General features: G+C 46.3%; 1 protein-coding gene across 4 annotated transcripts in view; it reads right to left on the reverse strand.

Annotated features, from left to right (window-relative positions):
- Window positions 1-23,525, reverse strand: part of LOC139228201 (synaptonemal complex protein 1-like) — a 395,567-nt gene that overhangs the window by 237,577 nt on the left and 134,465 nt on the right. For 3 of the 4 annotated variants that reach the window (XM_070859385.1, XM_070859381.1, XM_070859383.1), the window contains one exon: window positions 7,042-7,104. The exons of the other annotated variant lie outside the window; for it this stretch is intronic. In XM_070859385.1, the coding sequence (XP_070715486.1) occupies window positions 7,042-7,104 (63 nt within the window). The remainder of the gene's footprint in view (window positions 1-7,041; window positions 7,105-23,525) is intronic. 4 annotated transcript variants of the gene reach the window in all.

Raw genomic sequence — 23,525 nt, forward strand, 5'->3', positions numbered from 1 at the left:
CTCTCATCCCACCTTCCATTTTAAGCAGAAGGCCTTATTTAGCCGCTCAACATTCTGACCACCTTTCTTCCTGCATGCCTACCCGCCTTCCCTCACCTTAACGCTACTCTTCAGGCAATGCCCCAAGAGCATCCCAGCCTGTACCTGAGCATTCCCCCAACCCAATCTACAGGGAGAAAAAATGGGGGAGGAGGATAGGGAGGAGGAGGAGGACAATGCAAGCACCTCGTCACTGCTTCTCACACTCGCACGCACCAGCTCAGATACTGGGAGTACCCGGTCATTGCAGTTCAGTTTAGTAGAGGAGTCTGCATTGGGTGATGCACCGGGGCTTAGCGGGCTGCAGTAGGGTCAAGAGGTAAGGCAAGCTCGGGAGGCAGCTCCCCGGAGAGCGAGTTCACGCCCGAGTTCTGCTCTACAAGACTCAGATAAGGACCGCGTTGGGGAGGTTTCAACATAGGGTAAATGGCCTTGCACCCAGAAATGATAGGGGCAATGGCAAGGGTGCCGAAGAGCCTGTCACAAGTGGTAATGAGCATGGAGGAGTCCGCTCGCACATTGTAGACAGCTCTGTACACACCATGGAGCCCATCATTGCCAGTGTGCTGACGATGGTGGACTTCCAGTTGGAGTGTGTGCGGATCCAGACCTCATGAGGCATCTCATGGGCGATGTGGCAGCTTCTAATGGGGCACAGGCAGAAGCAACACGTTTTGGTGCTGCAATAGAGTCAATGGTTGCTTGCATAGATGCTCAGACTGCTCGCATGCAGTCTCAACATGATGCCATGCAAACCCTGACTGCTGCCATCACCTCTGGATCCATCACGGTCAACCGGGGATCACAAGGTGCCACAGCAGCTCAGCAATCTGTGCTCCATCGGATTGGTGCAGTTGCTTAGATGCTGCCCCAGGGTAGTGGCACTGGGCCAGTGGAGTAGGAATCCGCTGTCCTCTCTCAGGAGGACAGCATTTCTGATCCGACCACTGCCAGTCCATCATTGCATCTATCCACGGCTGTCACCCAGCCAGCCCAGACTGCCGCCGCCCAGCCTGAACTGCTATAATCTGCAGCCGGGCCTTCCAGGCTCAGAGCTGGTCAACGGCATCCTAGAAGGCCATCTGTAGTCTCTGGCCCATATACACAGCAGCCTTAGACCAGCCATGCTGCAGCCACTGCGGCGTAGTAGTAGAGTTAGTTTACGTAAAAGGGGATATAAGGAGATGCACAAGGGTGAATGATATATGTTATGTTGTTGTTGCACTTTATGATGATAAATGTTGATTGTCATCTATATTGTTTGGTCTTGTATCTCATTTCATTTGGTTATGGAAGGAAGGGTTCAGTGATGTGTTAATTGGGAGATACAATAGATGCAGAAGTGGCGTGGACCTTATTGGAACAGACACCTTATGAGATGGTCTCGGACCTCCCTTGCAGACTCAGGACATTGTCGGCGCATCCTTCCTGCCGGCTGTGCCTCCTCCTGCAGCTCCTCCTGCAGCTCCTGCTGTACATACTGCGGCATAGTAGTAGAGTAGATTCACGTAAAAGGGGATATAAGGAGATGCACAAGGGTGAATGAGATATCTTATGTTAATGTTGCACTTTTTGCACATAAATGTTGATTTTCATCTTTACTGTTTGATCCTGTTTCTCATTTCAGTGTTGGGTATGTGCTATGGAAGGAAGGGCTCATTGATGTGTGTATGTGGAGTCACAAAGGAAGTGGTAAGTTGCGAGAACCTTATTGGAACCGAGATCTTATGAGACGGTCTTGGATCTCCCTTGCAGGATCAGGACGGTGTTGGCGCATCCTCCTGCAGTTCCTCTTTCTCCTCCTGCAAGTCCTCCTCCTCCTGTTCCTGCTGCTCGTCCTCCTCCTGAGGTGCAACGGTTATGTCTTTGGGCAATGACTGTGACCTCATGATTTTCAGGTTGTGAAGCATGCAGCAGACAACGAAGAAGGGCACCCAGTCAGGCGAGTACTGCAGGACTCCTCCTGAGTGGTCAAGGCTGTTCTCACCCTTGTTGGAGGCTCAAGGTCTGGCTGCAGCAAATAGCACATCTCCATCACCACGTCGTTTGTAAATTGCAGCCTTCAGACACACTGCTCCTCAGAAAAGTGAATGTAGGAAAACTGTTGGTCAAACACCCTAGGTGCATATGGCCTTCCGTTGCCATGTCTGTGCATTCGTTATTCTCTGCCCACATCCTCATTGACCTCCTGATGTTGGTCCTGATGTTGCTGTACCTGTGCATCCTTCTGCTGCTGTGCCTCTGCCTGCTGATCTTACTCCCTTGGCCTCTCCCTGCACCTTTTCATCTGCCTCTATCTGTCCCCCTCCCTGTTCCTTTCTCTGATCCTTGGATCATAGCCCTCTCCATGGGCCTCTCCCAGTGTAAGTGCCTCTCCCAGTGGCAGCCTTTTGCTTTCCCTCTCCCGATGCCTCTGCCTGGCTAAATGATGGCGCTGTTGGCTTCTTCGAACCATCCTCCGATGGTGAAGATACAGGAGGCGGTCCACTGCCAGCATTGAGCCTATGATTTGCACAGAATGTTGTGCTATGCAAATGGAGCTGACTGAAGCAGGGGGAGTGATGCAAGCCAAAGGAAACTGATGGTCACTAATCAATGTTGGCCGTGGCAAAACCAAAAAAACAAAAGTATTTCAAAGTGTCCAAAAATTTTGCTGACAAAAAATGATCTTGCCCAGCGTGCCATTAAATCTCACTGGTGCTGCAGCTTGACAACTTCAAACCGCATGGGCAAGCATTAGTTGGATGAGCACGGGGCAATTTATGCTTCCGATGAGGTCACAGGGCGATGCGCACGGTGATGACCTCATCATCACTGTGCACAGAGGAGCGTCGCAAGCGACGCCAGAGCAGTGCGCAAAGCCGTACCGCCATCGGCGAAGAGGTGGGCAAATCTGCACAGGTCAATGTGGCCGCCGCACCTGCGCACTAACTCATTAGTACACCGTTATCACCTGCCGCCGGCACTGCGCAAAGGGGCAATTTTGGCCCCCATATATTTATGAAACCGAGGATACCGTAAGCCTTTTTAACTGCTTTCTCAACCTGCCCTGCCACCTTCAGCAATTTCTGCACATTTACATCCGAGCCAGGGTGTCCCTGGAGATGGAGCATGCGGTGTCCACCAGTACGTTCGCGGCCTTCCGCGAGAGGTGGGCGCTGGAGGGACTGGAGTGCATCATCACCCCCGGCAACCAAATTTTAATTTGATTTTATGTCTAAATGATCATTTGTTTAATTGGCTGGTTTTAGTGCCCCCCCCCGCCCTTTTAGCCAGGGGGCATTTGTATAATTTGTGTTTCAGTGCCCCCCAAAAAACAAAAAAAGGGGCACTTGAAAAGTGTTTGGAGTGTTCCCCCCCCCCCTTTAATCAGGGGGCACTTGATTTAATGTTCATTTTGTTCACAACAAAAAAGTTGTCGTTGAATGTGGCATTGTACTCACCTTTCCTAACCTCATGAGTCATTAAAGCTCTTTCTTAATTGAATCCAGAACCATGCCACCACACTTCTGCTGCTCACCTCCACCGCAATCACTAGCCATGCATTCTTGGTCTCTAAGGCTGGCTTCTTCCTCCTGTCAGCATGGAATAACAAATCCCTGTGGGCCATAACTCCTTGTAGTAGGAGATTCAGGGAGGCATCAGTGAAGTAAGGAGAAGCTTTTGTACTTTGAGACTGCAATTGTTTTGTCTCCCAGCAATGTTCCTCCCAGAAAGGTCTCTCCCAGAAAGGTCTCTTCAACCTCCACAAACCTTCAACTGCCATCTCTGCAGTGTTTCTTTAAATACCTGAGCTGAATTGGATCCATGCTTGACGTCATCACATCCACTCACATTAATTGACTGGGAAACCCGGAAGTTAGTTGCAAATGAAGTGGCTTCATTATAAAGCCACTGCTAACTGCCACGTGACCCAGGGCTCCCCCGTTCCCAGAGCGCAACAGGTAAAAATTCTGGCTAAACTTATTTTAAGGAGTGAGCAAAAGTACTGCTAATTTGTTACCCCAAAATTAATATTTTCATAAAGATGTCATAAATGTGGAAAATATATATATCACCAAGAACATGAAATGCTGCAATCAATGTTTCAGGCATTTGGTCCTTTCCCAAGACTAGGAGATATTAACAGATGAGCAGCATTTAAGGAAAACAACAAGAGAAAGGGGAAATGTTTCTTTTCCACTTTCCCCTTTCCCTTGTTGTGTTCCATTTAAATGCTGCTGATCTGTAATATCTTCTCGTCTTAAAGGCCAAAATCCTGAAATGTTGACTGCTTTGTTTGTCCACAGATCCTGCTTAACCTGCTGAGTATTTCCAGATTTTTCTGTTTTTATTTCCATATTTCCAGCATTTTGTTTTTTGTTCTTACTACACTTGAAGACTCTGTATGTACCACAAAATAAATGTTCTGAAGGCTATTTAAGAGCTCCTGCATCAATCAAGCTTCCCTCATATCTATTAAAAATGGACGCACAAAAGAAAAAAGCAAACTTGGCAAAAATATCAGGATATTGTAAGTGGCTTTCATTTAAATATTTTTATATTCAATCTGGCGCCTTAATGATGTTTTTGCATGAAATGGGCACTAGCACTTCAGCTGACTACTAAAAGAGTGGGGAATTGCAGCCCTGCAGAAATTGGTGCAGGGCCTCCACCCAATTCCCCATTCCATCTTTGTCAGTTGGCCATTTTCTCTCCCATGCACAGTACTGGGGAATTAGCTCTTTTGTTTCTCTCATGAACAATCTAATTGTGACTACCGAAATGAGGGACTCTATTTTACAGAAAGTTATCAAAGTGGTTAGGAAATCAGTTTGAGAGAATCTTGATGGTTGGTTTCATATTCCTCAGTGGTGGCCACGAGTATTTTCTCATCAGATTCCTGGTCATCTGGAAGGAATGCCTAGTAACCAGAACATGGCAGGCATCTACCTCTCAGCTAATGCTACATCGTCCCAACTGCTATTAAACAATCAGACAGCGTGAGGTCTGAAATGTTCGCTGGGTCATCTCATGACTCAGGACAAGAAGTTAATTGACCACACGAATCCCATGATGCCCTGAATGAGGCGTATTCGGCTACCATGATACTCTTCTTCTGCTGAGACTTAGGAGGAACAGTGAATTAGGAAGCAGAAGGTACACACCATGCATTATTACCAAGAGGAGGGCATCAGAAAAATAGTAATAACGCATATCATAGAACTACAAAAGTTTACTAGCACAGAATAAGGTCATTCTGAGCCAGGTTGTTGCTAGAGCATTTCAACACTAATACTACTGCCCTGCTTTCTTTCCATAGCTTTACCTTATTCATATTCAAATATTATTCCAATTTTCCTTCAACAGAAGCAATTGTTCCGGTCTCAATCACACCCTGTGGCAAAATATTGGTCTAACAACCCTGTGTCAATAAATATCTCTTCACTTCGTTCCTCACTTTCATAGTGTTAATTTTAAATTGATTTGACTCACCAACCATATTCATTCTATTAAAACTCTTGATAATTTTAAAAGCCTCTATTGAATCTCCTAGGCCTCTCTGCTCTCATAGAAATAGTTCAAATGCCTCACGTCTCTCTCATAACTATAGGCTGGGAAATTATTCGTAACTGTTGCCGCAAAATGAAGGATTCATGGCTGTCTCCATGGCATCACCCATTCACTAACATGACTTGATGCTTGTGGGTCAACACCACATGCCATTAAAAGAATAGAAGCTGTTCCCATTTATATACACCATGGGTTTGTTGTTAAGGGCCTATACGACCACATGTATGCCATCAATGAGGCCGTGAACGTTTGAGAAACATTCATCTGGTAAAAGTGATACGATGTCTCATCCTTTCCATGGGGAAAAGGATGAGAGTGTTCCCCTGGGGAAAAAAAGGCTATGTCAGTTGTTTGATGCATCAGTGCATGAAGACTGATTGATCTTGTGAATGCCTCTAGTAGTTGCTTGGAAGGAGTTGCTTGGATAGAAATTCAATGCTGTGGTCATTTTCACGGACATGGGCAGAGTTATTCCTGTGGTGGAACTTTTATGTAGGCATTGCTGAACGAGACAGCATTACTCAGTCACAGGCTCTCTTGTGAGTCATAAATGAAGAAGGAAATCTCTCTAAACATACCGAGTGGATCCTGAGACAAGGGAAGTTATTACCAACTGTCTTTGGTCCCTCCATACAAACTCCATTTCTTCTTCCAAATCAAGGATTCCCATAGAAGTGCGATAAAAATCCTATATTTAAAAAAAAATGTTTGCTGCCTTTGAAATAGCAACTATCAGCTTGACTGTTGTCAGTGTTTGGCACTATTTCTTTTGGATTTCAAGACTTTTTTGCACAGTCCTGTTCTGACAACAGTAACTAATGTGCTAAGGATAATGCAGAAACAGATATTTAAAAAGTGCAACACATCTGTAAAGAAGTAAACTCCCTCATAAAATGTATATGCAAATGTATACTTAAATATACAATGGGTTCATAAGATATATATATGAATGTATAATAGCTTCATAAAAAAGCAATTCTTTTTTTTTAACTCCCAGAGACCAGAGCACCAAGCTTGAGTAGTGCCCGTTTTAAATGGGCAAGCAGCACTAAATGACTGACCTGGTGTAAACAATTGGTGACTTTAGTACAGGAACAATTTGTACAGGATTGTATGAAATTATGAGGTATAAAAAGGCCTCTAAAAAGCTGAATAATTTTGTGTCATTGAACTCATGCCATTCAATTTTGACACTCGGGTCTGCTTCACTGAGTCAGTGAGGTACCTTTCCAGAATGTATGGGTGCACTTAGATTGCTTCACATCTGAATCAATCCTTATGTCTAATACTTAAGAAATTGAGAAATATTTTATGGCGATGTACATTTCTTTAAATCTATTTTTACAAGAAACATATCAAAAAACCTGTCCCCATTTTGAAAATCACTTCTTATCTTATACGCCATATTGCCTGGCATTTCTATAATATATATTCTGCAAAGTTTTATACCTCTTGATTCAATTCTTCAGTTGACTTGTTCTTATTTTCTAGTTGCTTTTTCAAAGAGTTCAGCTAGAATTACAAGAGTCATCATTTAAACTGTTACATATGGAACAACTGAAAATTAGGACAGTAGCACATTTGTTTTTGGACTAATTAAAATTTTAGATATACTTTACTCTGATGTCTCGTGAAAACTAAACTGCAGAAGCAAAATAAGGACCAGAGAATATTTGCTTGCCTACCTTTGGTATGTTCGTATATTAATTGATCTTCCATGACAATTCACACAGTAAGGCAGAGAATATGGGGCTGAATTTTCGGCTCGTTTGCACCTCTTTTTGTGTCCCGGAGGGACGGTAATTGGTATATCTAGGCGTAATGCCGGGCACCCAGCTTTTACCACCCGGCCTGCAAATTCGACTCATGGTTTGCAGCAGCGCGAAGACTTACCGACCCGTCCTCTAGTTTCACTGAGATCATGACGTCAATCTTCGTGCAACGCTCTGCTAGCACCTCAGATACAAAATTCGGCCCTAATGCCTCATTTAATGCCCGCCCCAGGAAACGTCTGAAAAACGAGGCATTCCTAAGGTGCAGCAGGCAGTATTGGCAGCATTTTTAAATAGAGGGATGAGGATCCTACAACGCAGGTCACATTAATTGCAACGGTTGCATACATCACCGACTTGCGAACGGCACTTTTATCTGCCATTATAGTGCCCTTACAAGGTGAGTGAGGAAATTTTATGGGGTCATTACCAGTTTGCTAGCGTATCATGCTCCATGCTATTGCAAGGCGGCGTCAAGCTAGTAGAAAGACTCATTGCCATGTCGGCTCACGGATGAGAGGCCGAAGGTGTCTGGGGAGGAGGGCTTACGCCCCACGGGTTTACAGGCACCAATGCTCATACCTCCAGCTCGCTGATGAGCAGTGTGTGAGAAGGCTGTGCTTCCGAAAGGAAGTGCTGACATAGATTTGCCATCTCCCATAGACTGGACCACTCTGGAGGCCGCCTTCATTACTCCCCTCAACAGGTATCCAAATTCATTGTAGCGTGCTGCATGTTGCACAACTTGGCCATCATGAGGGGCCAGGCATGCCCACCTCAGGAGGAGGATGACGAAGAGGAGACTGGCGAGGCCTCCATTGGATAGCCACACCATCCACAGGGGAGGAAGCGTGGAGATGCTGCCGGACCAAGAGTCACATGTCACCAGCTCTTCTAAATGAAGGAAACTGAGGGTTGGGGCAAATACTGGACACGTTATGTGCCCCCATAAAAGCACATCTCTGGTGAACGTTGGAATGATGTACAAGACACCAATGGCAAATGATGTATCATAAATTTTACTGCAAAAAAGTCACAAAAACTTCCCCCACCAAAATAAAACCATACAATATAGAATGTTATGTTGCAGGGCACTAAACAACATTGAAGTTCCTTAAATCAACAACACTTTTTTAATGCCGTGATTTTCGGCTCTTTGTGTAATGCCTGATTTTAAGTCTCTGATTTTTTGCCGAATTTTGCAGACAAGGGTGCAAATTTTTTCCAGCTCATATCAGGACTGCCGCCGCCATTATCTCCCCGAAATCTCAAAAGCCGAAAATCCAGCTCAATGTCTCTCCTTTACCTGTCACTGCTGTCTCTCACTCTCTCTACCACTTCTCCTCAGGTTTTGTCTTTTTCACTTTCTTCTATTTTTCTCCTCTTAACTCTTACCTGCCTCCTTCTGATACTCTTGTTTATTTCTTCTTTTCATCATTTCAGGTGGGGTTGGTAGGTGTTATGGCTCATTTATAATATAAGCTGCCGATTTAAATTTGTTACACTGTAGTGGAGCCATTGTACTGGTGGTGTAATTACAATGTGCCAAGTTTACACGAGCAGTTTTATTCCAAATATGGACATAGGAATTTATGACTGAAACATAACAATAAGGACAGAATGTGTGCCTTTAAAGTGCATGCCCTGGTACAACTATCGCTGCCTTCTATATCTGCTTCACCTTAAGACTACATTTGGTCTTGATTCCCTGGGGGTGGAATTGGTCTTGACCTCAATGGAAAAGGTACTCGAGCGAGGCATAAAATGGTCAGTTGATTCTCTATTGTCCATTTTGCACTATTGCCCAAGAGCAATTTCATACCACCTCTTGTGCAATGCTTCAAAAGATCCGTAATATATATAAAATATTGTCAACACCCTAAAAATGTGAAATTATATAGGATGCTGTCCTTGTAAGAAACGTCCACCTTGCACAGTTAGATGACCTTTCCTACTCTGCTGCATATCATGGAAATGACAGCACAGAAGGTCATTCAATCCATCATGCTTGTGATGGTGCTAACTCTTTAACTGGAGCTGACAAAATAGATTCTCTAATACCAGATCAGTTTACTTTCGATGGCAGAAATGGACGCAAAGCTCACTATGGCCCTTACGGCTAAGGGGTATGGAGAGAAAGTAGGAAAGGGGTACTAAGGCAATAGTTAGGAAGGATATTAGCTTGGATGATGTGGAATCTATATGGGTAGAGCTGCAGAACACCAAAGGGCAAAAAACGTTAGTGGGAGTTGTGTACAGACCTCCAAACAGTAGTAGTGATGTTGGGGAGGGCATCAAACAGGAAATTAGGGGTGCGTGCAATAAAGGTGCAGCAGTTATAATGGGTGACTTTAATATGCACATAGATTGGGCTAACCAAACTGGAAGCAATACGGTGGAGGAGGATTTTCTGGAGTGCATAAGGGATGGTTTTTTAGACCAATATGTCGAGGAACCAACTAGGGGGGAGGCCATCTTAGACTGGGTGTTATGTAATGAGAGAGGATTAATTAGCAATCTCGTTGTGCGAGGCCCCTTGGGGAAGAGTGACCATAATATGGTGGAATTCTGCATTGGGATGGAGAATGAAACAGTTAATTCAGAGACCATGGTCCAGAACTTAAAGAAGGCTAACTTTGAAGGTATGAGGCGTGAATTGGCTGGGATGGATTGGCGAATGATACTTAAGGGGTTGACTGTGGATGGGCAATGGCAGACATTTAGAGACCGCATGGATGAACTACAACAATTGTACATTCCTGTCTGGCATAAAAATAAAAAAGGGAAGGTGGCTCAACCGTGGCTATCAAGGGAAATCAGGGATAGTATTAAAGCCAAGGAAGTGGCATACAAATTGGCCAGAAATAGCAGCAAACCTGGGGACTGGGAGAAATTTAGAACTCAGCAGAGGAGGACAAAGGGTTTGATTAGGGCAGGGAAAATGGAGTATGAGAAGAAGCTTGCAGGGAACATTAAGACGGATTGCAAAAGTTTCTATAGATATGTAAAGAGAAAAAGGTTAGTAAAGACAAACGTAGGTCCCCTGCAGTCAGAATCAGGGGAAGTCATAACGGGGAACAAAGAAATGGCGGACCAATTGAACAAGTACTTTGGTTCGGTATTCACGAAGGAGGACACGAACAACCTTCCGGTTATAAAAGGGGTCGGGGGGTCTAGTAAGGAGGAGGAACTGAGGGAAATCCTTATTAGTCGGGAAATTGTGTTGGGGAAATTGATGGGTTTGAAGGCCGATAAATCCCCAGGGCCTGATGGACTGCATCCCAGAGTACTTAAGCAGGTGGCCTTGGAAATAGTGGATGCGTTGACAGTCATTTTCCAACATTCCATTGACTCTGGATCAGTTCCTATGGAGTGGAGGGTAGCCAATGTAACCCCACTTTTTAAAAAAGGAGGGAGAGAGAAAACAGGGAATTATAGACCGGTCAGCCTGACATCGGTAGTGGGTAAAATGATGGAATCAATTATTAAGGATGTCATAGCAGTGCATTTGGAAAGAGGTGACATGATAGGTCCAAGTCAGCATGGATTTGTGAAAGGGAAATCATGCTTGACAAATCTTCTGGAATTTTTTGAGGATGTTTCCAGTAGAGTGGATAAGGGAGAACCAGTTGATGTGGTATATTTGGACTTTCAGAAGGCGTTCGACAAGGTCCCACACAAGAGATTGATGTGCAAAGTTAGAGCACATGGGATTGGGGGTAGTGTACTGACATGGATTGAGAACTGGTTGTCAGACAGGAAGCAAAGAGTAGGAGTAAATGGGTACTTTTCAGAATGGCAGGCAGTGACTAGTGGGGTACCGCAAGGTTCTGTGCTGGGGCCCCAGCTGTTTACACTGTACATTAATGATTTAGATGAGGGGATTAAATGTAGTATCTCCAAATTTGCGGATGACACTAAGTTGGGTGGCAGTGTGAGCTGCGAGGAGGATGCTGTGAGGCTGCAGAGCGACTTGGATAGGTTAGGTGAGTGGGCAAATGCATGGCAGATGAAGTATAATGTGGATAAATGTGAGGTTATCCACTTTGGTGGTAAAAACAGAGAGACAGACTATTATCTGAATGGTGACAGATTAGGAAAAGGGGAGGTGCAAAGAGACCTGGGTGTCATGGTACATCAGTCATTGAAGGTTGGCATGCAGGTGCAGCAGGCGGTTAAGAAAGCAAATGGCATGTTGGCCTTCATAGCAAGGGGATTTGAGTACAGGGGCAGGGAGGTGTTGCTACAGTTGTACAGGGCATTGGTGAGGCCACACCTGGAGTATTGTGTACAGTTTTGGTCTCCTAACCTGAGGAAGGACATTCTTGCTATTGAGGGAGTGCAGCGAAGGTTCACCAGACTGATTCCCGGGATGGCGGGACTGACCTATCAAGAAAGACTGGATCAACTGGGCTTGTATTCACTGGAGTTCAGAAGAATGAGAGGGGACCTCAGAGAAAAATTAAAAATGCTGAAGGGGTTAGACAGGTTAGATGCAGGAAGAATGTTCCCAATGTTGGGGAAGTCCAGAACCAGAGGTCACAGTCTAAGGATAAGGGGTAAGCCATTTAGGACCGAGATGCGGAGGAACTTCTTCACCCAGAGAGTGGTGAACCTGTGGAATTCTCTACCACAGAAAGTTGTTGAGGCCAATTCACTAAATATATTCAAAAAGGAGTTAGATGAGGTCCTTACTACTAGGGGGATCAAGGGGTATGGCGAGAAAGCAGGAATGGGGTACTGAAGTTGAATGTTCAGCCATGAACTCATTGAATGGCGGTGCAGGCTAGAAGGGCCGAATGGCCTACTCCTGCACCTATTTTCTATGTTTCTATGTTTCTATCAGCCATGATCTTATTGAATGGCGGTGCAGGCTCGAAGGGCCAAATGGCCTACTCCTGCACCTATTTTCTATGTTTCTATGTAACAGTGAAGTTTCTGTGTTCAGCTCAAAATCATAATTATGCCGAGCTCCTGGTGCAAATTTGGATGTGGCAGGGAGCTCACTACCTGTAGTGGCGAAAGAAAAAAATTGCATGAAGGTGAAGGTGAATTTAAAGGGATGCAGAGAATTAAAAGGAAGTGTCGGAATAATAGGACAAAAGTCTTAGCAGTTTAAGGAAAGGCTAAAAAGCCTTTTCAATCCATTGAAGCTTTTGCCACATATGAAGGGAGAGAGTGACAGACTAAATTTGAAGGAAACACAATGTGCAGGCACAAGTCCCATGGTAAATGACACAGCAGCCTAGCACCTGTTTGATTCCTGCTGAAGTAGAGCTGGAGCTGCATGAGATGGTTGCAAACACAGTGGCTCTGTTTACCATGGCATGGCACCATCCCCATAGGGCAATTTTGCAGCATACCTGAAAGGAGACAGATGTAGGTTTGAGACCTCAGCTGAACAGTACTGTCACTAGCTATGTCAGCACTAAATTGCATGTGACCAGTACATGTTTTGGAAGCAGCTAGTACAGTACTACATCTGGCTCTTAGTTGATCCAGACCATGAAGACAACTCCCCACATTCTTTGCATGCTAAGTGAATGCAAGCGTAGTTTGTGGCATCTTGGCAAATATGCCCAGTTAGGCTATGTTAATCACCCGAGAAGCTTTCCTTCATGCATTACTACATAAAGCATGTCATACTGTACAGTGGAGTGCTACTGAGGGATCATTCAGTTTTACGATTAGAGCTTTAAACATCATGGGGACAAAATTGCTTCCGCCTGGCGTTAACGGAACGGTAATGAGTTAGCGCGCGGGCGCGGTGGTCACAACAAGCCATACAGAATAGCCCACCTCTTTGCTGATGGTGCAACGGCTTAACGTGACGCTCCGGCATTGCTCATGCCACTCCTTTGCGCATGGCGATGATTACATCATCACCGTGCGCATCGCCTCGTGACCGCCCCGGAAGTTAAATTGCCCCGCGCCCCTCTACCTAGCGATTGCCGATGCCACGACAGCTTTTGCTGTCGATTTCAAGTCGGGAAGCTGCAGCGCTAGTGATATTTTTTTTTGTCGGCCACATTATTTTCCAGCTTGTAGCTATTTTGTTTCTTCAATGTGCCACCGCCATCATTAATTGCTGGGCCTCAGTTTACTTTGCCTCCAATCACTCCCTCTGGTTTAGTCAGGTCCATTTGGACACTACAAGATTCTTTGGCAAGCATGGGCTCAGTGTTGGCAGTGGACTGCCTCCTCTGACTTCATCATCAGATAATGGTTCGCAGAAGGCAACAGCGCCGTGAATTAGCAAAGCAGAAGCATCGGGAGAGTGAAAGAGAAAGGCTCCCACTGGGAGAGGAACTTGCACTGGGAGAGGCCAATACACCGAGGATCAGGGAGAGGAATAGGGAGAGGTACAGACACAGGCAGGGGGAGAGGGACAAGGAGAGACAAAGGGAACAAGAGCAGCAGGCAGAGGCACACCAACAGGAGAATATAGAGGGACAGGAACAGCAGAACCAACATGAAGAGGTCCACGAGGATGTGGACAGAGGAAGACGCATACACAGATGTGGCAACAGAAGGCCGTATGTAACCAGGGTCTTTCGGCAACAGTTTTCCTATGTTCACTTCACTGAGGAGCAGTGTGTCAGAAGGCTGCGATTTAGGAAAGAGATCGTGACAGAGTTGTATCATCTGCTGCAGCCAGACCTTGAGCCTCATACAAGGGTGAGGATGACTCTTTCAGTGGCAGTGAAGGTCCACCATCACTCTCAATTTCTATGCCATTGGACCTGTCCAGGGAGCCACAGCAGACATCTCAACCATCTCCCAGTTTGCCGACCATTGCTCCATTCCATGATATCACAGATGCTCTCTACAAAAGGAGGATGGAATATATCTCATTTACCATGACCAGACAGAAGCAGCTGCAGCAGTCAACTGGCTTTGTGATGATAGCGGGCTTCTCCATGGTGTAGGGTGCCATAGACTGCACACACGTCGCCTTGTGGGCTCCGCACCGCAATCCTGAGATCTTTCAAAACCAAAAAGGATACCACTCACTCAATATACAGTTGGTGTACAACCACACATGCACAATAATGGCTGTTAATGTCCGCTATCCTGGCAGCAGCCACGATGCCATCATCCTGTGCCAGCTCTGTTCCAGCCACCTAATGCAGCTCGTGGCTGGCCCCTCAGAGACAAGGCTACCCACTATGCACCTGGCTCATGACTCCCCTCCACAACTCCACCCCTCCTGCCCAGCACTCTTACAATGACAGGAGCATCACTGAGCAGACCATCGGAGTGCTGAAGCAACGGTTCTTCTGCCTTGACTGCTCAGGAGGAGTCCTACAGTACTCGCCTGGCCGGGTGTCCCTGTTCATTGTCGTTTGCTGCATGCTTCACATCCAGGCAATCAAGAGGGCACCACCATTGCCCGAAGACATAGTCGTTGCACCTCAGGAGGAGAACGAGCAGCAGGAACAGGAGGAGAAGGACCTGTAGGAGGAGAAAGGAGCTGCAAGAGGATGCGCCAACACCGTCCTGATCCTGCAAGGGAGGTCCAAGACCGCCTCATAAGATCTCGGTTTCAATAAGGTTCTCGCAACTTACCGCTTCCTTTGTGCCTCGCATACACACATCAATGAATCCTTCCTTCCATACCACATGCCCAATAGTGAAATGAGAGACAAGACCAAAAAGTAAAGATGAAAATCAACATTTACGTGTAAAAAGTGCAAAATTAACATAAGATATATCATTCACCCTTGTGCATCTCCTTAACCCCTTTTACATAAACCTACTCTACTAGTACGCCGCAGTGTGTCCACTGTGACTGCAACATGGCTGGTGGAAGGCTGCTGTGTCAGAGCCAGACACCACAGATAGCCTTCTAGGACACCCTCGACTTGTTCTGGGCCTGGAAAGCCAAGCTGCCGATTGAAGCAGCTCAGGCAGCCTGGGCTGCCTGGGTGACAGCCATGGATAGTTGCAATGACGGAATGGCAGTGGTGGGATCAGAAATGCTGTTATCCTGAGAGAGGACAGCAGGTTCCTGCTCCACTGACCCAGTGCCACTCCCCTGGGGCAGCACCTCAGCCTCCGCACCAATCTGATGGAGAACAAATTGCTGGGCTGCTGCGGCACCGTGTGATCCCCGGAGGACTATGATGGATCCAGCGGCGATGGCAGCAGTCAGGGTATGCATGGCAAGCAGCTGAGACTGTACAACATCACCAAGATGTTGCGCGGCATCATGCTGAGACTGCATGAGAGCAGTCTGAGCATCCAGGCAAGCAACCAATGACTATTGCAGCACCAAGATGTTGCGTTGCTTTCACCTGTGCCCCAATAGAAGCTGCCACATCGCCCATGAGAAGCCTCATGAGGTCTGGATCTGCACGGTCCGTCTGGGAGTCCACCATCGTCTGCACACTGGCAATGATGGGCTCCGTGGTGTGCGGGGAGCTGTCTACAATGTGGGAGATGGACTCTTCCACACTGCTTACCACTTGCGACAGGCTTTTGGGAACCCTTGCCATTGCCTCTATCATGTCGGAGTGCAAGGCCATTACCCTTTCTTCAAACAACTCCCCACGACGTCCTTATATGAGTCCTGTGGAGTAGAACTCGCACACAAACTCACTCTGAGGGGAGATGGCTCCCGAGCTTGCCTTACCCCTTGACCCTGCTGCAGCCTACTAGACCCTGGTACATCAACCTGTGCAGATCCCTCTCCTAACCTGAACTCCGATGACTGTGTACTCCTAGTATCTGAGCTGGTGCATGTGAGAAGCAGTGACAAGATGCTTGCATCGTCCTCCTCCCCCATTTCTTATCCTTGCAGACTGAGTTGCAGGGGCTCAAGGCACAGGCTGGGCCGTGGTCGGGGCATTATCTGAAAACACAAATGGCACAAGAGTTGTGTTAATGTGAGGGAAGGGCAGGCATGCAGGAAGAAAGATAGTCAGAATGTGGAGCGGCTAAATGATAAGGGCTTCTGCATTAAATGGAAGGTGGATGAGAGGAAGGCTTTCACTTACTAATGTTGACCCCAGTGGGCTTGGCAGTCCCCACTCTCATAGGGATGGCCACCTGTAGGCCCATAAGGAGAAGTACTTGCTTCTTGAGGTCTGTGAGCAACTGCAGTTCAGACTCCCCACTCCTATTTGCTGCTGCTGCAGCCTGTTATGTGCCATCTGGGCCTGCAAAAGAAAGGAAGCTTGGTGAGTAACAGTGCAATTATATATGTGGAAGAAATGCATGGGCAGCTTAAGCAGCTGTGATTCTAATCAAAGCATCAAATGAGACAATAGCTGTGAGTAGGCACACAGCCTGAGTTAAATGCTGGTGTGCTGATTCTGCACAGAGGCTGACTTGTAAGAGTTGTGGGAATAGACAGAGGCTCACAGGTTCATAGGTAAGAGTTGGAGGACCAGACGAGTGAGGTCGCAGAACTTCCTGCGACATTGTGTGGGTGTGCAGTTAATGATGGAGGTGCCCAACACCTTGGCAGCCACCTCTACCCAGATAGCTCTAGAAGCTGTGGAACAGACCTCCCAGCTGGAGGGAAAATGATGCGCCTCCTATCCTCTATTCCCCCCCCCCCCAGTGTCTCCAATTCAGCATCTGAGAAACAGCTGGCCCTTGTGCTGCCTGTCCCAGCTGCCACGATAGCCCTCACTCTGCTAGTCAACTGTGAAGAACAAGAGAATCAGCAGAACAAACCTGCAAGGCATCTCCTTTAAGAAGCCCAATGACCAGGTGACTTGTTATGAGTGAATGAAACTCACCTAAAATTGGCTGCACATTTTCACCACCGCCTCTGCAGCACCGCTCCAGCGCCATGCAGAGGCCATTTAGTGCTCCAACAACGCAGCTCTACTATTTGGGAAACAAAGTGCCGAATTTACACCCATTCCGCCCATCTCGGCCGGCATTAAGTTTTCACTTCATCCAAATTATGTGCCCCAAACCCAGCATGGGGCACTTTCGGCCTCCAAATTTGTGATAGCCACACCCCAAAAATACAGCCAGAATCAGCTCAATTCCAGAAGCAAGTTGCCATAAGAGAATGGGTACCTCAGTCCCATAAGCTTTTTGTACCAGAGGAGCAGCTCTTGTGATACTGGTACACCTTGTCACTTACAATTGACATGATTTTCTTCCTTGAAGAGCTCAGGTGAATTATGAAGGACAAATGCATCATGGCAAATCCCCCAAAAATATTGCGTTGACATTCTTTGCATGTTGTCACATACAATCTGGACACTGAACGAGTGGTAGCACTTTCTGTTCAGTAAATTGAGGAACTTGACCATGGGAGCTTGCAAAGCAACATGGGTGCCATCTATTTCACCCTGCCAGTAACCCTATGAAATGTAGCTCTATTTCACTGCTGCTTTACGCTGATTGCAAATTGGCTAATTCCCCAGCTCTATCAAAAAGTGTGCTAGTCACCTGATGAATACGTGCATCCTGGGTGATACTGCACAGAACCCCATGACTGCTTGAAAGGACCTGGTGCCATAAAATTTGGATATGGTTGTAACTTTCGTAGAAACAGATAGAGATGTACAGGCAGATGACAATGGGTGCAGATTGTTATGTAGTGACTGGCATAGCTCTTGTATTGCTTACTTGTTAAATCACATGCTTCCAACATAAAGTTCCTTGCTGAGCACCTCATAGGAGTAGTGTTGCCTGGGTATTTTCTAGGGTTGAGGTTAATATCTTGAAAGATGCATCCTCCTCAAATGTTGCTTCATCGTCCTTTCCTCCATCCTTTCCTGCTCCTCCTCCTCGTCCATTATTAGGACAAACAAAGGTATGTCCATTGGGAATTTGGTATTTGCTCCTCAGAAATTCTCATGTCGTGGTATGGCAAGATATCTGGGTGTGGTGGGATTCCACAGGTAGTCAGAAGCAAGTCCAACACTTTCCAGGCTCAAGTCAAAAAAGTAAAAAAAAAACCTCATTCCCAGCTCCTGTAGACCCCAAATTTCCCCAGCCGCTTAGAACGGCATAGTTAGATGTGGTGCGCCGAATTGTGAAATGTTTGTAGTGTCCCCCAGATCGGGGGCACTTGATCCAATTGTTTGTTTTGTTTACTCAAAAAGAGTTGTGGAGCTGTTGCCCCCCAAAAAGATCACAAAAAAACCCCACACAAAAAAAAAAACCAAAAAAGAGGGCAGTTAAAAGTGTCTGGAGTGTCCCCCAGATCAGGGGGCACTTGATTTAATGTTTATTTTGTCTCCCTCAAAAAGAGTTGTGGTGCGCCGAATTCATGGGGTTAAAAACGCGGCGAAAACTTACCGGGATAATTTGGCCATTCCTGGATCCCTGTGGTCCCGTGGCTGAGAAACCTGCGGGGCGCGGAGCTTGTGCCGCGCTTGTTCAGCGCAGCTGGCCGGGGGGCGGGGCTTGAGCCCGGCGTCCTCGAGTGCCAGCAGGGGGACGCATGACCATTTGTGTGTGCGCGCATGCGCAATGCACGTTAAAGCGTGCTCGCATGCACAATGGGGCAGGAACCTTGGCACACGGCCATTTAAAGTGAGAGCTTCCTCAGTGCCTCAGCTGCATTGGCAGTGGACCATATTAGAAGGTAAGGTGTGAATTGTGATTTTTGGGTGGCTGAGGGAGTGGAAAGGAGTGCTGCACTGATGCATGAAAGGTGAGAACTGTGTGTTTTCAAGATCACCTGAGCGTAAATCCATTACACCTATGATGCAAGAGCGTGCAACAAGGATGAAGAACTTCTTGCATGAGGAGGTGGAGAAACTAGTCACTGTCATTGAGGACAGATAGCAGGAGCTGGATATTAGTAAGAGTGGTCCCACAAAAGTCCCACCCAAAGAAATGAGGAGACGCTGGAACCTAGTTGCAGAAGAATTCTCCGCAGGGGTGAAGACCGCAAGAACTGGAAGCCAGTGTAAAAAGAAATGGCAGGACGTTAGCCAAGTAGTGTGTGTAAGTATTATCTTGAGTTTTAAATGGAATTGCAATTGTTACTGTGATCATCTGTACATGCCCCATCCATCAGAAGCTCACCATGTGGCAAAAATTATATTTTCATCTTTGCAGAAGAAATTGGTCCACAACAAAAGGGAGAGAACTAGAACAGGAGGAGGGCGGCCAAATCTGCACCAACTATCACCACTGGAACAGAGGGTCGTTGCCTTGCTGAGTCACACCTGCAGAAAAAGAATCAGCTCTACACAAGCTGGGCCCACACGCGAGGGTAAGGTTCAATCGTCGCCCTCCAAATCAACCTGCTGACTGGCCTGCTATGTGTGAGACTACTCATTCCACCAATCCTGTCCCCACTTTCCTGCTAACCATTTGACTGATCTGTTGTATTTTGCAGAAGAAGAAGATAATCCTGAACATCCAGAAGATCAACAAGAAGATCCAGATGTGTCTGCTCAAAGCCAAGGCAGGTGGGGGGGAAGAGGGGTCCATGGATCTGTGTTCACAGGAGAATGCTGATCGTGATATGGATCAGTCCATGGTAAGGGCATCACTTTGCCAGACACCTCCATGAGCTCTGCCACAACATTCTTTGGTTTCACATCTTCCAAGGTTGCGGGTCCCAGTGGCGGTGGTGGAATGCAGGTTGGAACACTCAGGGCCCCATCGTCCCAGCCTGCGCCTCGTACTGGAGGGGTGCCACTATGCAGACCCACGGCGAGGGGAAAGAGAAGCCGACCAGTCTCTCCTGAGATGCAGCCTTCATCAGATGTACATCAAGTCATGTCATTGGGTGAGGAGATCAATGCCCTTACCCGATCACTTGTGGCCACCGTCAGTGGGGTGCGTGATGAGGTTTCGACACTGTCGGGAGAAATATCAGCACTGAGATGGGAACTGAGGGTGGGCATGTCAGAGGGAGTGCAAATGATGGCAGAGGCCATGAGGGCTGCAACACAGACCTGACAATCAAATGCCACTCCCACTGCAATCCCCACACCAGCCTCTGTTGAGATCCAAGCCGGGCCCCCAGGCCCCTCCCACCATCACCGCCCCTATGAGGAAGTGCACATTTCCTGATATGTGGTGAGAGATGGGTGCAGCCTTTCTTTGCTGTTGTTGTTGTTGTTGTTGTTGTTGAAGTGCATTGTAAACTTTCCAATAAAAGATTTTTTGCATTAAAACTGAATCATGTTCCACTATCACCACACAACATTTAGGAACAACTGTAAAAAAAATATCCCTCACCCCTAGTCATGCGTGCCTGCCGCCCCTAGCCCAGGCTGAAGGGCTAGCTGGTGCGTTCTGCAATCGGCAAGGCAGGATTGCTCTATTTTCAGTAGCTGATTTATCTTTCATTTATGCTGAAGTTGTGCTGAAGTTGTTTTGATGTTGTGCTGATGCTGTGAAGGTGTTTAGAATAGTGCTTTAGAATCCTCTAACTCACCTTCCCCCCCACTAACTCTGGCTATCTACGCTGATTTCTTAAATGTAGGTAAAGTTTTTCTGTGCCGACAAAAGTGGCCACATACACTGGCCTATGTTAGTTTGGAGTAACCTTTAGCTGGCCAAATTTGCTTCTATGGCCAAAACAGGCATAAGTGGCTGGTCACGCCCCCTTTTGAAGAAAGAAAATTAAGCTGAAAAAAAACCTAACAAACTGACTTACACTGGAGCAAGTTAAATGAGGAAATTTGCAATTTTTAAGTTACTCCAAGAAAAGCTACTTGCTCCAAAAAAAAGCGGGGCAACTCCTGGGGAAATTTGAGCCCGTAATCAGTTGTCAAACTTTCAGCAGGCTTCAGTCACAAAATTTCCTAATATTAGAGTATCAGCTGATATTACAGTCTCAGTCTCAGTGCCTTATAGTTCCCATTATAAATTATCTTTAGTGCATTGCCAGCATAGATTCTGGGAATTCAGGGCACCAGTGCCACTTACCTTAAGTTAAATATATTTAAATCAGCTACACTGAGACTCGACAGGCAAATCATGGGAAAGGCCTAATTGTGATTGTGAGCTTAGGCACAATGGGCCGTAATTTGTACAAGGTACGCACGCGCCCATAGGGGTCATGCAAGTTCCAGGTTTAGGGATGCACTGCGCATGTGCTAAAACCTGGAACTTGCAATCTGTCAAGAATTCTTTGGGCAGATCCAACACATTCCCGAGAAAAGGGCATCCGCGGGCGGAGAGCAGCGTAAAGCCTGCTTTAACCAGCGTAAGACTTTTAAAAAACAGAATAATAACATTTTATCAATAATTTATACATTTAAAGATCTATGAAATAAGGTAAATTTATTTCTAGCCCCTTTAAAACATGTAAATTTATTTTTCAAAAAATAAAATTTTTGTTTTAAATATTTAATTAAATGCTGTTTTAATTAATTGTAAATATATGATTTTTTAACATTTTATTTGAAGTATAGAAGAATTTAAGCATGAATGGGGATCCCCTTCTATCATTCGTTGGGCCAGCCCACATGATCCCAGGGGTGTGAGCACATTTTTTGCTGATCGGAGGCATTTCCCCGAGGGAAGCCTCTGACCGCAAATTCTGGGCCAATGTATTGGGGTGAAAAACTAGTGGAAATAGCTTCTACCCCAATTTTCAAGCCATAGAAAACATTTGCCCTGATTTTAGGCCTCAGAAATGCCAGAAAACTTTGGCATTTCAGAGCCATGGTCTTTTCTAGGCTTGTTATTTTCTTTCGGGAAAATTTATCCTCCAAAATCAAGTAGCATTGAGTCGGGTGGCATCTATAAAATCTGAAACACACCCACTCCCCATTTTATCAGAGGCACAACGGGGGCAGCCAACCAGCCCTGCTCGCAGGAAGCACTTTGGTCATTTAAATATGATAATGAGGCTGCGTGCTTCAGAATTAACCATCATTTAAATTTAACCCTGGTTGGCCAGGTTTCCCAATGCTCACGATTGGATCTCCCCCACGAGGCTTCAAATCACCTCCAGCACTGACCCTTCCAATCTCTCCCCCAGCCGAAGCCTCCGATCCCTTCCACCCTCTTCTCTGTTCCCCGGTTGGGGCCTGGTGCTCAAAGCCACCTACCTGACAGTCAGCAAGCCTCTCAATCTGGTTATTTGGGGCCGGGAAATGGAGACAAAAAATATTAATCAGATCCTACCGTTAAATTCGACAGGACCTGAGGGAAACCCGTCCTTCCGGGTTTCCCGACTTCAAAACAGCAACCCACACCTCCGAGCTAATATCCAGTTCTATGTAGGGCTAGACTTTCCACTTTTGTGCAGATCGCCCAAGAATGGACGTTATTTCCAGCGTGGACAGTAAATATGGTTTTTGAGATCGCTGGATTATCGGCCATTTTCAAAACCCTAACTTTCCATTTTTTAAAATGGGTGTTACCGCAAGCGATCTGAAATGGGCGTTAGCGTAAAATTTATTTTAACTTCTATCGTAAAGTGTTGTCACTCATAGCAACGGCATGGCAACGCTCGTTTCCGCATTTCCGGAGGTCAGGGGTCATCATTACATGCGCAGAAGAGGAGACAGAGAGAGAGGGGAACTGAAAGCGGGTGGGTGTGATGTGTGCTTGTTTGGCTGTTTTGGGAGGGAGGAGGGAGATTTTTGACCAACAGAATGAATTTTGAGCAAAAATTAAGTTGTTTCCACAGAGATATTTGCGGAAATTTGGTTGTTACAATGGAAGGGATGGAGGAGGCGACACAGCACGCTGTGAAGACGGATGCTGACAAAAGCAGTGAGCTGGGAGAGGAACAATTGGGAGGATGAAAAAGAGCAAGGAGATTCTTGGATGAGGCAAATGCCTCCCTCCTGCACGAGGTAGAGTCACACTGGGGTCAATTGACCCTGGGTGGGTGTGGGAAGCCCACCCCAAAGGCCTAACAGAAGATATGGGCTGACATAGCCAAGGTGGTCTCGTCGGCGACCAACGAGGTTCATGAGGGCAACCAGTGCCGCAAGCGCTGAAACGACCTTGTCGGATCCGCCAGAGTAAGTATTACATTTATTTATATGTACTTATATATTTATATAATTTGATTTGTAAGTTTAATGAGTGATTAAAATCAGATGTGATGTCTTGCACTTATACCGGGAATGTTGTACTCATAGTCTGCGTTCACGGTGTACGACTTTCGGTAAAAAATGATAATTTTCATAATAATCATGATTACACCTGTCGGTTATGTGTTGTATCAGTCTCTGTGACAGTACCTAGCAATGATATCATGCA

The sequence above is a fragment of the Pristiophorus japonicus genome, chromosome 17, assembly GCF_044704955.1.
Source record: "Pristiophorus japonicus isolate sPriJap1 chromosome 17, sPriJap1.hap1, whole genome shotgun sequence".
Lineage (NCBI taxonomy): Eukaryota > Metazoa > Chordata > Chondrichthyes > Pristiophoridae > Pristiophorus > Pristiophorus japonicus.